The sequence below is a fragment of the Nuphar pumila genome, chromosome 12 (genome assembly GCF_984573655.1).
Source record: "Nuphar pumila chromosome 12, dmNupPumi1.hap1.1, whole genome shotgun sequence".
NCBI classification, from domain to species: Eukaryota; Viridiplantae; Streptophyta; class Magnoliopsida; order Nymphaeales; family Nymphaeaceae; genus Nuphar; species Nuphar pumila.
In genome coordinates, this window is record NC_143260.1 from 93,741,239 (window position 1) to 93,755,806 (window position 14,568).

Here is a 14,568-nt window from a genome sequence, read left to right on the forward strand (position 1 = left end):
AAGATTGTTATATTTCAAGGTCAACAGGCCAACTAGTGGTGCAATGAGAATTCAGGCTGGGAAATGGTGCTAAGAAGAGATCCTAATGATAGTTAATATAGAGAGTGGAGTGAACTAATGCTGTTGTTTTTGTCATGTTTGCCAAATGAGAATAGAGAAATGCCTTGGGGATCTACTCAGTGAAGATCTGCTATAGAGTTGCCATGGATTTCCCAAGTGAGTGATATGGGATGTTGGCCCTTCTGAGATCTTTATCAGGCTGTCACTCTAGGCACCAGCCCTTAATCCAAACAGGAGCGGTATGGCCCTAAGGAGTAGATCATCCTTGTGCTTTGCAATAGGAAGAATCAACCAAACACCTCTCTTAAAGTTCTCCCTATTTTCATAAGCAGTTTCACTTTATATGGACCAATCCAATTTGGACATTGCACCAAACCTTAGTATCTAAGGTGCAAAGAGAAGAGATAGCTCCTTAAATAGAAACGGCACTCTTTCAAATTTTCATGATCAAACTATATCAATAATCTTCAAGTTTTCTGAAGAATGCCAATGCAGTGCTTAATCTATCACTTAAAAAAGTTAAACAAATATTCAATTTTATGCCATGCAAAAGTGTGGCATTGGACATTTTTTGGATTGAAGCTTTCAGGACAAGTTCAAGGGTAGCACCATTATTTGTTTTGATTCCTTTTCAAGTGATTTCTTTTCATCATTTGTCATGTATTTGTGCCTATTCCATTTGTCAATTTGATTATTTCCTTTCAACGTATTTAAAAAAAGGGTGGGAAAGAATCAATCAGATTTGTTGCAGGTGGAAATAAATAATCAATGAAACAAACTTTCCGTCGAAATTTGTCGAATGGTAACCAATTCATTGGATACTCTGCAAAGAATAACCATGAGTATGATGATATCAGAAAATTTCTAGGTAAAAGAAGTCAAGGATGCCTTTATTCTAGGAGTAATTTCTTTGAGAAACCCACTTCATTTGGTGTTTGTAATAGTGATTTTTTTTTGTTCAAGGATATTGGTATTAAAAGAAAATATGGTGGCCATTGATTTTTTCAGGGTATATTGTTGGGCATATGTTGTCTCTTGTATGTGGAAGAACATGACAGGCCTACCTTGATCAACTTGCCCATTGATATTTTCAGGGATACGTTTTGAACTTTGCAAATGAATCAGGTAGAGAGGGGGATGGCAATTTAATGTTGCAAGTTAATTGTGGTTCTTGAGGTAGGAGAACACATGTAGCAAGTTCCTTTTGGGCTTTCAAAAAGAAAAAAAAAGATAAACACAGGTGGATTTTTGACTTTCAACACAATATATAGCAAGTTACAGTAGATAATATGTTGAAATATGACTCATTTGGAGAGAAGCAAAAGAGAGGAAAAATATTAGATCTCTTGTATGGAAGTTGTATATATTAATTTGGTTCTTGAAAGTGTTTAATATTGCTGTACATATGTCAGATAATACAAAAAATCTGAGAGAAGATCGCATCTTTTCATTTTTTTGGAAAACTGAAAAAAGGCCACATCATTTTTAGAGCCAGCATTGGAAATGAACTTCACTAAAAATGAGCATCTGTGACAGGTCTGCTTATTCTGGTAGTCTTTAGACTTTGTATGGTAGTCATAATATCTTTGATATTTTGAAGATATAGTCCTATTATCAAAACGCTCCCATCAAAATGACATCAAAGGTGCTTTATCATAATAATTGAAAATATCAGCAGTTCTCAAAACATTAAAGATATTAGTGCAAGAGGATTTTCTTTATAACCTCTTTTTCTTAATCTTCATTCTATATTGAATTGTTTTCATGTTTTCCACTTCTATTTTTTATTATTATGAAACATCAGTAATCTTTTCCTTCCCCTTTTTTTCCTTTTTTGCCAAGATGTTTTCATGAATAGTGATGTTGAAAAAATTTCTCATACTTCTCCAAGATTTCTTCAAAAACTCTTGTAAAACAAAAGGCAATAATAACACAATATCCATTGCCCTCGGACCTTAAACCGCAGCTCCAGCACTGCCTATAGCTATGGTAGATGAAGAGTAAAGTCATAGCTAGGTGCTTATTATATATCATGTAATATTATCCTCAATTAACAGAATTTCCCAAAAAAATAGGGCCATAACACCTGCACTCCATTCTTATTGCCACCTTTTGTTGACATATCCTTCATCAAGCAGTATGCTCTCCTATTCCACATATTCAGTAAGATTTTTCATTTTTTTTTCACCTTCTCATTTTATATTCTATAAGTATATTTCATATTTCATTAAAAAATCCAATTAGTCTGCTTGCATGCATATCTGATTCTATAAGGGTAAAATGCTACTCCAAGTCTAGTAAAGGATCTCTAAAACAAATGTTGAATTCAAATACATCACTGATGGTGATGGTGATGGTGATGGTGATGGGATGGTGATGGTGATGGTGATGGTGATGGTGATGGTGATGGTGATGGTGATGGTGATGGTGATGATGATGATTATGCTTTAGTGAAACAAAAGTTCCAACAAAATGATTTTGCTTGGCAGTATTCCAGTTGAAGCAAGAAACTGAAAACAGTGCCCCTGACCATCATAAAAAGCAGTTCAAAACTGAAAGTTATGGATCAAAAACCTTGCAAGATCAGCATTTAGCTTCAGCCCCGTAATAGCACCTTGTGCAAATTGGAGCAATTCCTCCCGCTTTACCTGTAAGTTTCAAACGACATGTACCTTCACTGAATAAATTACCTGATTATTAAATACACTTACTGAGGCTGTACATCCCAATTGAGCTTCCAAGGAACATGATTATATGAAATCATGAATGATAGCCATTCATGTTTCCTAAACTAGGAATAAGAAAAAATAATAATTTTAGAAAATGCATAAGGTTCCATGTTTAGCAAGGGCCGGGGACAAATAGTTATGAGAGGAAAAAGAGACTCCAGGAGTATATGGAAATATCTCTTAAAAGATCCCTGAAATCCCTTTTAAACAGCCAAAACCTCTGTCAAAGTCTGCTCAAATCCCAAACCCCTCCCAAACATTTGGTACTTTCCTCATGCAACATTAACAGATTCACTCATGATCAAGTTATCTCTCCATCAAGAAGCTCCAGAAGATATCATTCACAGAATATGCTTAATATTTTCATATAACAGCACCTCTGTCGATGTCAATATCCAGTATCAAACAGTCATCAAAAAAGTTTTACAGATAAGACTTTTGGGGAAATTTTTTTGGAAAAAAAAACAGCTAAAATTTCAAGCATCCGGTGAGACCCTTCATCAGTAAATTCAACAAGGAATAAAATGACAAAATGCTACCTTCTTGTTTCAAAATATTTGTTTTTATGAAAAATGAGGCTCTTAAAGGACTTTTCATGCAAGTAACATATTTTCAGTCCAGTGACCATGAATATTTTTATGGTTAACTCTCAAATTGAAGCTAGCAGGTAAACAAAATACCAGCATTTCTTCCTTGTAGCTTGAGAATGCTTTTGCCAAGTCCTGTATGCTACTAACAATTGCATTATGAACTTCCTTTCCACCCGTAAGAGCAAGGCTACCAAAACATAAATTCCAGAAGTTAAATAACACCAAATGCTGGCATACAATGCTTATCTTATTTCCATCTTTACTTTTAAAAGAAGAGATCAGAAAATAAGTTGTGCCACAGATCCAACTCCAGATCAAATGAGAGAAATAGTACAAGAAATTGAGGGCAATAGACTTCTGAAACAAACTCCCCTTTTACTAAACACAAATACAGCTGACAATTAAAAAAGAAAGAAAAAGTTTCTGCCAAGTCAAATGGAATCATACATGCCAAATCATTGAGTAAAAGTCAACCAACGTCAACCTCCAAAAGAAAGCCAATCGAAGACAAAAGCAATTAACTCGAGCTGATACATAGTTTTTAGCCATTATATCAAAGATTAACTCGCAGCATTGCTTTCCATGTATAGATAGTATTCTGGTGGCAAAAGACATCATATGTAATGAGAAAACAAAGCCACTAAGTTGAACTACAAATCAACTATAATTTAGGACCTCTATGACACCTTGTATAACAAACTGGACTAAATAGAGCTACCTGCTCTTATTTACTGACTTAAAAAGTCTAAAGGACACCATAATCATGAGTCCATAGCAGCCATACAACTATTAATTTGTACCTATGTCACATGGGTGCGGGTGCGGGTGCGGGGATGCGGCACTTCCAAAAAACCCGGGTGCGGGGGTGCGGCAGGGGCAAAAATGTAAAAAAAAATTTATATATACATATATATATATATATATAATTTTGAAGTTTTAACAGTTTAACATTTAACAGTAAACATTGTCATAAACTCATAATATGATTCATCATGCATGCAGTATATCAACCTAAATATCAAATAAGTAAAGCAATTACATAAATCGACCTAAATATCAATCAAATAAGTATTGTATAAAAGAACTAAATTACATACCTGCGAAAGGAGAGGACATGTAAACCTTTTTGGTCAATAACCTAACACATAAACTTTTGGATACAGAATTTCCAACAGATAAAGATTTTAGCAGAACAACTTGAAAGTAAAGGTTACATAGGAATCCAATCGCAACTAACTCCACAAGTAGATCTTGAGTTTGATTTACAGAGATCAATTTAACAGAAAGACTTCATGCCCAAAAACAAGCACAAGTTGGTCTGACATAGGGTCGGGACCTTATACAGAATCACAATTTTTCTTTGTATAAGCCAAAATACAAAACTAACCACGGTATATATAAGTGCACCCTCACCGTTTGCTGATATGGTAAACAGGGAACCAAACGAAGGCTTCACGTGTGTGCAACCCAAACTCAGAATCGTGATTCTGCGTTTTTGCACAACTTAAACCCACTCATAGGGGCCATGCTCAACGACTTCACCTATTTAAACGGATACGCTACGAAATCCCAATAGATCCTACATCAGAATCGAAAATCCCAAAAGGAATTTCGAACAACAACACAAGGCATACTTGAAATCGATACTTAAGCAAAAACACAAAAACCCTACTGTCAAAAGTTCACGATTTGGGGCTTCCCAAGCACTTCAAACCCCAAATCTCCCCCTCACTATGGATTTCCAGCACCCCCCATCCCATGCTCAACCCATAGAATACCCAAAAGAAAAAAAAAACAGTAAACCTACTTTATTCGCAGCTTTTCCCCCTTTGTGCTGAGTTTCCCGTCATCGTGTTCTCGATCAGCCGTGACTCCGAGGAATCCCTTCCTTGAACCGTGAACGAGGGAGAGACCCAAGGCTTGCCAGCGCCAGGGCCCCTCCCCTGCCGACCCAAGAAGAGAGTGAGAGAGGGTACATACCTGCGAAAGGAGAGGAGGAGCCAAGAGGATGAACCGAGAGGAGGAGCCTGGGCCGAGAGGAGGAGCCTGGGAGGCAGAGCTGGGGCGGCGATGGGAGAGAGCTCGAGCTCAGGGGGAGAGAGAGGAGAGATTAGGGCAAAAAAAAAATTTTGCCCTAATCCTCCTTTTCATCGGGGAAAAAAAATTACGCCCTAATAGTGGACAAAAATGATCCTGGGTGCGTTGACCGCACCCAGGGTCGTGTTGACCGCACGCGCACCCGCGTCGCTTCGCGTCGACGCGGGTGCGGCATCTGTTTTGCCGAGTCCCTGTGACATAGATTTGTACACAAGATCCAAGTAAAATTTTATAATATATAAGTGAACAGATACTGAAATATAAATATGTATCTCTGGTTTACCTTCCACATTACTCTCATATGTAACACATTAACTCTTCAACTCGACCAGTACTTACAGGAAATATCAAGTCTAGTTATCCAAGAAGAATTAACTGAGATTTTATGTGAACCTACCACAGTTAGAACTAAGCATACAAACATGTCCATAAAATTAAAGAACAAACGCTAATATAGCTGCTGGCTGGAGGAGAAAGTAGCCTCTGTTTGATTATGGAAAATTTTATAATATGGAAGCTACAAACATGTCCATTTCATATGATTTTGTGTTCGCCAAAAACAGGAAAAAAAAGTAAAAAAGAGGAAAAACACAGAAATTCTATTAAGAGTTAAGTAAACCAAGATGCATCTACCGTGAGGGGAAAAAACTATGGAACTTTTTGGAACATTAGCTAGCTATTGTGTCTTACAATAAGTTACTAATAGAGTCAATCTACCACAATATGGGCCATGGCTGCTGATATTACAAAAGAAACAATAATATTACAAGCCAGATATTGGGAAAAGCTTTCCTTCAGTTACAAATTAAATATAAGTTATATAACAGAAAAGAACAAAAAAAACATATTTCTGATCTTAATAATTACATAACAGAAAAAAAAACAGCAGGAAGGACTAATTATATAATACATGTTTTGTCCAATTTTAATCAGCAACCAGTGAAGCACAGAATTTCCAACCATTCATGTTATGTTCCATCCTTCTTAGACAAATAATGGGAGCATAAATATGTATAAGAGGAAGCACCAGCATAACTAATCATATGTATTTCACCATATATTCAGTCCAAGACTGAGAGCAAGACCCAAAAATCACATTATGAAAAGGAAATTTTGTAATCTCACAAACCTTTGCAGACATGAGACAGGATCAAACAACAAGCAAAAGCAAATTGGAGACAGGCAGATTCACTTACGCAAATATCTCCAGCAGCAGATTAACTTCTTCATCAGTTGGTTCTTCAAGAATCTGATTCAGACAAAATATCCAACCTGTGGTTAACTTACGGATCAGCCAATACAAAAAGACAACTAACCTAGTATTCATGCTGCAAGTAGAAGTAGAACACTTATGGTTATCCATGTATAGGATTTGACAACCAGAACTTGACCAACTGCACTCATTCTCTGAGTTGCACTGGCTTCACATTTGGTTTATCAGAATAAGAATAGCCTAAAGAACACATCTCAAACAACTAAACCTGATTTTCTCCCAGAAATAAAAAACATGCATCTAGACCAAATAATTCAAATTTTTTCCAGCAACAGAGGATTCAAATGTGCAACTTTATTCAGAAAAGTAAATATCCCAAAACTGAACTTTTTGTATTAAATTTACATGTGATGACCAGTGCTAGCACACTTGACTTATGTGACTGTTGGAGTTACTTTAATATTGCTCTGTTAGGCTTCCTGCTTTGTAATATTGAATCACATCATATTCAATGTATGTGTGACAAAAAAGACAAGTATTTTGTGCAAAAGGTTACACAGCTAATATATCAACTATACTTTGCAAGGAACTCAGAAGTTAATACTGTCAAAGAATAGTGGTAAAATGGTATTAAGTGTGAAGCTGTCAATACAAGGCATTTCAGACCTTTAAGTTAAAAGAAGATGTCCTGTATTTTACATTAAATGTATATGGGTTGTCAGCCCATATAGGACTGATACTAATACCTAAAGGGATGTAACCTTAGCTGTATATAAGACAATTCCATGACTAATCTAGTTTTCTTCTCCTTCCTCTCTTTTCTCCCCGCTATCCAACAGAATCGCACACATACCAAGGTGAATAACTAATAAATATGTCAAGTTTCAGTGGGCATTTCCAAGAGACATGTAATGTCATTAGCAACACAAACACAAATTAAGGAAAATGGGAGATAATGATACGCAACCATCTACTTTGTCCTTCATTGATGCTATAACACGCCCTCTTCATGCCTCAGTCCGTTTTTTGCCTTTCTATTTGTCCATGTCACTAAGAAATACATTCCTATAGACCCTTAGTCAATAGATGGATGTTTTGAAGCCAGCTAAAAAAGAATAATAATAAGTTAATAACATTAGGCAATGATAATTCCCAAACAAATGATTTGTCATATTTATTAATTTTCAACAGATGGTGCCAACTAGAAAGGTGGCATGATCTCTTGGGTCAAGATGTTCATCTCTCAGTACTGAACATGGTAACATCCTGCTCTAGGAGAAGGGTCCCACACTGACATGTGTTTGTTCAATCCAATATGATATTTGTAAGACAGCATGATCTTGTAGACAATGTTGTAAAGATATCATTGTATTTATTGTGTTATCATACCCCCATACAATAGGATACACCCCTATATGAAAAATGGGGTGTATCAGACCATGTTGGACTATATCGAACAATATGGTCCCACATTGTGCCATACTATAAGACATAGTTGGTAAACTCATGACTCGGGCTTGGATCGGACCCCTACTGGGTCACCAAGTCAACGGGTTGACTCGGTGACTCGGACGAGTCAGGACTCTATATTTTATAGTGTAAGCACATAAACAAGACATGGAAATAACTAAACTTCAAGCCAATATGTCAATAGCTAAGTTACAAAAACATATAATTATACATGATTATTAACTTTTTTCATTGAACAATATTAGATTCTTCATAACAACTGATTTTATATAAGAATTATGCATTAAAATAATAAAATACATGATAAAAATATCTATTTAATAGGTTGGATCAGCAGTCCTGAATCGTGGCCCAGTTTGGGTCCGATCCAGGGCGATTCCCAAGTCGACTCGCCGGGTTTGCCAACTACGCTATAAGATATACCCCAGATCATAAGGTATGACCTTTTTTCCTTTTGAAATTTTGAAACTGATTTTTTTTCAGACACGCATTAGACATTTTCCGCATTTTAGTAACGTTTCATTGTAAATGGAGCCTTAGTAAGCTATTTTTTTGCATTACATCCTTGAATACTAAGAACACATTAACCTACCATTCCACGGCTGGACCTTTCCATTTAGGCCTTGTTGGGATGATCAATGGTTTCATATTGGTCAGTGTAATGAAACTAACGGAAGCACCAACAATGCAAAGCACTCTTTAGACAAGGAGCCAAGAACACAAACACTTAAAGTGCATACGTAACCCACTAAGGGGTAAAGTGCCTAAACGGCAAAAGCAAATATTATTGAAGAAGAGAAGAGGGTTGAAAAACCCATAGCATTACAAGAGGGAAAGCCCTCTATTTATAGAGGATCAAATGCAAGAGAGAGGGACCACAAGGGGGCTCCCTTCTAGTCGTTGAGAGCCCCAACGGTCATAAATATGACCGTTGGGGCCCCAACGACTAGATGGGTGGGGCCTCTTGTGGTCCTACATTAATGAAAAATAAAAAAGATAAAAAAGAAAGAAAAATGAAAAACCTAAAAAAGTAAAAAGTATATGGATTTTACCAAAATACCCCTATCGGTATTTATTCAGCTTCTGTGCTCGACCTGGCAATGGTCTTTTGTTTTCTACTGCACCATGAGACAAGATTTAGGCCAATGAAAATAATATATCTTGAGACTGATCTACGCTCATCGGGATCTCCTGCCCAATCTGCATCTGTGTAAGTAAGAAGTTCATGCATGTGATGGTCATGAATACTCTTTCTGTACAGAAGAACATCGCCAATAGTTCCCTTCAAATATCGAAGAATACGTTTAACAGTTTCCATATGTCCAATATGTGGTTCATACATGAACTGAGATACCTGATTGACCGAATAGACAATGTCAGGTCGAGTGAAGGTAAGATACTGAAGCATTCTGACTACCCTACGATATCCTGTAGGGTTCTCATACAAATCTCCATCTTGGGAACTTAGTTTCTGATGAAGTACACTGGGTGTGCTTAGAGGCTTGCAATCTGTCATACCTGTCTTGCTAAGAACATCAACAGCATACTTATGTTGAGTAAATGTCATACCTTCAGGAGTCATATCAACTTCTACTCCAAGAAAGTATCGCAGTCTTTCATCTTAAATCTATGGTTCAAAAGTTCTTTGACTTGTTCAATATGTTCATTAGAGTTACCTGTAATGATAATGTCATCAACATATATCAATAACAGGGAAACTATATCTTTGCATTTGAATATGAAAAGGGAATGGTCAAGAAGAGACCGACTAAAACCATATTTTTCTACTTCAAGAGAGAAACTATCAAACCAAGATCGAGATGCCTATTTCAAACCATATATAGCTCTATTTAATTTGCACATGTATTCTTTGGAGTTCCCTTCAGCATACCCAGTGGGTTGCTCCATATATATTTCCTCCTTCAGAGTTCCATGAAGAAAAGCATTTTTTACATCCAGTGGACTAAGAGTCCATTGGTGCTCAATAGCCAATGACAATATATTGCGGATAGTACTCATTTTCACGACTGGACTGAAGGTCTCATCATAGTCTTGTCCTGGCTCCTGTGTGAAGCCTTTGGCAACCAGTCGAGCCTTGTATCGCTTGATAGTATCATCCGGCTTATACTTTATCTTATACACCCACTTTGAACCAACCATATTTCGATTGTGTGGTCTGAGAATTATATCCCAAGTGCCACACTCATGAAGAGCCTTCATTTCTTTGTTCATAGCTTCAATCCATCTTTTAGAATTTACTGCTTGATAAAACGTGGTGGGCTGATCTTCTTTGCCTAAGACGGTTAAGAAAAGTTGAAAATTCATTGTGAAGTTCTCATAACTATCCACCTATCAATAGGATGCCGAGTCCGGGTAAACCTTATGTGTACAGGTGATTGAATGGAAGCAGAAGGAGAATTCAACTCCTGATTAGGGTTGGGGAAGATCTCCTTCTCACGTCGAGAGTAAGCAATACCTTTATACCTTTCGGGAATCAATGATGATTCAGAGATCACACTTTCCTGAGTTCTTTGCACAGCAGTAGACACGTTTGCCTCGTCTCTTTGATTACAGTTTGTAGAGCAAACATTGTCAATACTAGAAAAGAGATCTGAGTTCAGCCAAGGGTGGTAAGTTTCAATTTCAGGAGGAGTGTCTACATTATGACCAAAATTGGATTCATCAAACACAACATTTCTGGATATCTTGATGTGTTTGCTCACGGGATCATAGCATCTATATCGTTTGTAATCATCAGCATATCCCACAAATCTGCACTGTAAGGCTTTATCCTAAAACTTGTGTCGCATTGAACTGTCAATATGAACATAACATACACACCCAAATACACGCAAATCATGATAATTTGGATGCACACCATGCAAAGAAAAATGAGGTGATTTGTTTTTCAAGATATTCATGGGCAATCGGTTTATGACATAGACTGTTGTATGAAAGCCCTCTGCCCACAAGGTAACAGGAAGATTACTATCATGCATCATGTTCATTGCACTTTCAACAATATGGTGATGCTTTCGTTCAGCAATCTCATTCTGTTGAGGTGTATGAGGGCAAGACACCTGCCTACTTATTCCATTTGTCTATAAAAAATTAATAAAGTCATTTGAAGAGAACTCACCCCGCCATCACATTGGAAACACGTAATATTCTCAGAGAATTTATTTTGAACAAAGTTATGAAAATTCTGAAACAATTTGAAGGTTTCAGATTTACTTTTCATGAAGAAGATCCATGTATATCGAGAATAGCTATCAACAAAAATGAGATAATATCTAGTGTCAAACATGGAAGGAACTGGAGCGGGACCCCAAACATCAGACCATATAATTTCAAATGTTCTTGAAGCTCTTTTATTAATGGAATGAAATGGGAGAACATGACTCTTACACTGAAGACAACTAGAACATTTTTTATTATCGACACTTAAACTCAAACTTGACTTGGGAATAAGACTGCTTGAAACAAGCATATCAATAAAATGACTACTACAATGACCCAGACGACCATGCCAAAGATTCAGCTCAATACATTCAAAAAGATTAAAAACACTCTCAGGAGAAGCTGAAGATGATGATGTGAGCTTCAAGATGGAATCAACAGGTTGAACACGAGAGGAAGGATTATCTTGAAACACGTAAATATTCCCTTGTCATTTTCCTTCAGCGAATGTTTTCCTCGTGTGAAGGTCATTAACATGAACAGAAAAAAGGGTAAACTCGACTAAAGCATTAATGTCATCGACAAGTTTAGAGACTGAAACAATATTTTTCTTGATATTAGGAGCATGAATGACATTTTAAAGAGAAAGAGAAGAGTTGGACATAGGAATTACAGAATTTTCAATGTGCGAAATATGGTGATGAGACCCATCTCCAGTGACGATACTATTTCTACCAACATAAGGAGCAAGATTTAGGAGCTTACCAGCATCACTAGTAACATGGGTGGCTGCACCAGAATCAATATACCAAGTACCGTGATCATTTTGTTTGATGTTCAATTCAGCCAAGGCAGATAACAACAACTCCTTGACTTCCCCAGTATTCTTCAATGTATATGGTCACTTTCTTGTCTCCAATTGTTTCCCTCGATTTTTGCGGGTTATATCAGCAATTTGCTTTGATGTGCCCCCTTTTGTTGCAGAGAAAGCAGGTAGGTATCGTCCTTTGCCTTTGCAGATTAGGAGACATACTGGGAGTAGGTAAAATTCCACGAGCTCCTTGTACATTCTTCTCTTCCCTTTCCCGATATTCACACCTGCCACGTCCTCGACCATAAGTAACACATGTGGAAAGGACCTCATGTGCTCCAATGGGATTGTGAATACCTTCGGAGAATCCCTTCAAGGTCATCTCATATTATAAGAGCTTAGCACGAAGGTCTTCAAAAGTAGGCAAGTCTGGCAAACACAGCAAAGAAGTATCCATCATGTGATAATCGGGTCCCAGCCCACTCAAAGTCTGTTGCACCATATCTTTGTCATTGACAGCACAACCCACGAATATGTCTGAACAAGACAATGCCATAACTACATAGCTGAGCAGTCATCTGGGATTGCCACAAGCACCTCCTATGACAGAGTGGAAGTGATGTAGGCAACCAAAGCTTGATCTCGCTTCATCCAGGATACATACTCTGGATTTCTAACAAATGTAATTGAAGTTTCACCTTCTCCATTCTTGCCTTCTTGTGATAAGAATTCTGGAGGGACAGGAACAGAGTCATCCAGATGTCCAGAAAGATTCTGACTCCTTATGAATGGGATGATTTATTTCTTCCAGGTTAAAAAGTTGGAATTGTTCAGTTTCTCAAACACAAGCTGACTGAGAAAGTTGGAAGATAGGTCAGAGTGAGAAGAAGGGAATGAGTCCATAGTCAATGGGTGAAAAACAAGAAGGATTAAGAGACCAGAAAGAGAAATCACTTTTAGAGCAAACAAAGTAAACTCAAAACTCGGCTGTTGTTTCTTTTTTTTTTACCTGCAGACCCGAGACAGAAAACAGAATATGCAGTGAGAAAGAAAAGAAACTGCTCTAAAGGAAATATGGATCAATCAGTAAGAAGGCACGTTAATATGAAAATAATGTGTTTTATCTAATCGTATTTTCTTTCTAAAAGGGAAAAATCCAAAGTTGAGAGGTAGACAGAATGATATTAATCAATCAAGGAAGTACAGCGAATGTACAGAAGTAGACAGGTCAGATTCAATTTTGACCAGTGTTATTAAAAGCGCGCCTCAAGGCGCAAAAAGCGTGCCTCGCCTCAAGGCGAGGGGCTTTGTGCCTTGAGGCGCAGGCATAAGGTGCAAAAGCCCTGAGGTGCACGCCTCATACGCCTTGAGGCGTACGCCTCAGGGCGAGGCACGCTTCAAGGTGAGGCGTACGCGCCTCACCTTGTTTTGGTCAAATGGGGTCGCTATCCAAATCTACTGCATCGGTGAGCTCCGAAACGTCGACACCATAGGAAACATCAGCAATGGCCTCATCATTTCGAGTGTAGGGAACGATATACGGATCTAGGCGATAGCTTCATCTCAAAATTAGAAGAAAAAATAAGAAAAAACAAAAAAAGAGAGGGAGTGAAACGCTTACCTTCATCGTCAGGAAGTTTCGCAGCCTCGGACCAGAAATTTTCCGGCGAATTCGCCGCGAAGAGGAAGAGGAGGAGGATGAAGGAAGCAAAGAAGAGTATGGAGAAAGAGCGATTGTCGATTCCCTCCATTTCCTTCACCGACTCTCGGCCTTCTTCATACGAATCGAGCAACGGAGAGAAGGAAAAAACTTTCTTCCTTTTTTAATCTTACTTTGGAGATCAGAAGGGACAGCAACGAACTCGGTATGGGTGAAGAGACTTCAGAAGAACAGGGATTCGAGATTTGGGATTGTTATAAAGAATGAAGAAAATAAGATTAAATAATGGAAATTAGGGATCGGAAGCCTTCAGATTGCAGCCAAAATCTGTTTATAAAATTTTCAGTCAGAGGAAGAAAGCATGCGTAACCATAAGCTATGGTGATGGAGACGTTGCGGTCCACAGGAAAGGGGGGCAGATCAGGTCATGCTGAACATGAGCGTTTTTGCTCATGTGGACATCGTGGCCGTCTATTTGCATTTTGGATGAATGCCACGTGGTTTTGTTGACTTTTGAGCTCTTTAAAATGCAAATAGGATGGCCACGATGTCATGAGCAAAAACGCTCATGTTCAGCATGACCCGATCTGCTCCCCTTATTAGACTATCCAGTTAAGCGGGTCTGGTTTATAATGGATCCAAGGTCCAACCAGATATAAGTTAATCGGGTCCATGTCCAAGTCTAGGCACAAATGAAATATATACATGAGGGAAAATGTTTGCTATCCTTTGTTGGTTCCAAACCCCTTAGTTGAAGC

General features: G+C 37.8%; 1 protein-coding gene across 3 annotated transcripts in view; it reads right to left on the minus strand.

The window, feature by feature from the left end:
• The window catches only part of LOC149821201 (uncharacterized), an 82,595-nt gene that overhangs the window by 44,706 nt on the left and 23,321 nt on the right, over positions 1–14,568 (minus strand). For 2 of the 3 annotated variants that reach the window (XM_089982797.1, XM_089982796.1), the window contains exons 4-6: positions 6,673–6,725; positions 3,470–3,566; positions 2,635–2,708 (exon numbers count right to left, since the gene is read on the minus strand). In XM_089982797.1, the coding sequence (XP_089838923.1) occupies positions 2,635–2,708; positions 3,470–3,566; positions 6,673–6,725 (224 nt within the window). The remainder of the gene's footprint in view (positions 1–2,634; positions 2,709–3,469; positions 3,567–6,672; positions 6,726–14,568) is intronic. The other variant, XM_089982798.1, reaches the window with a different exon arrangement.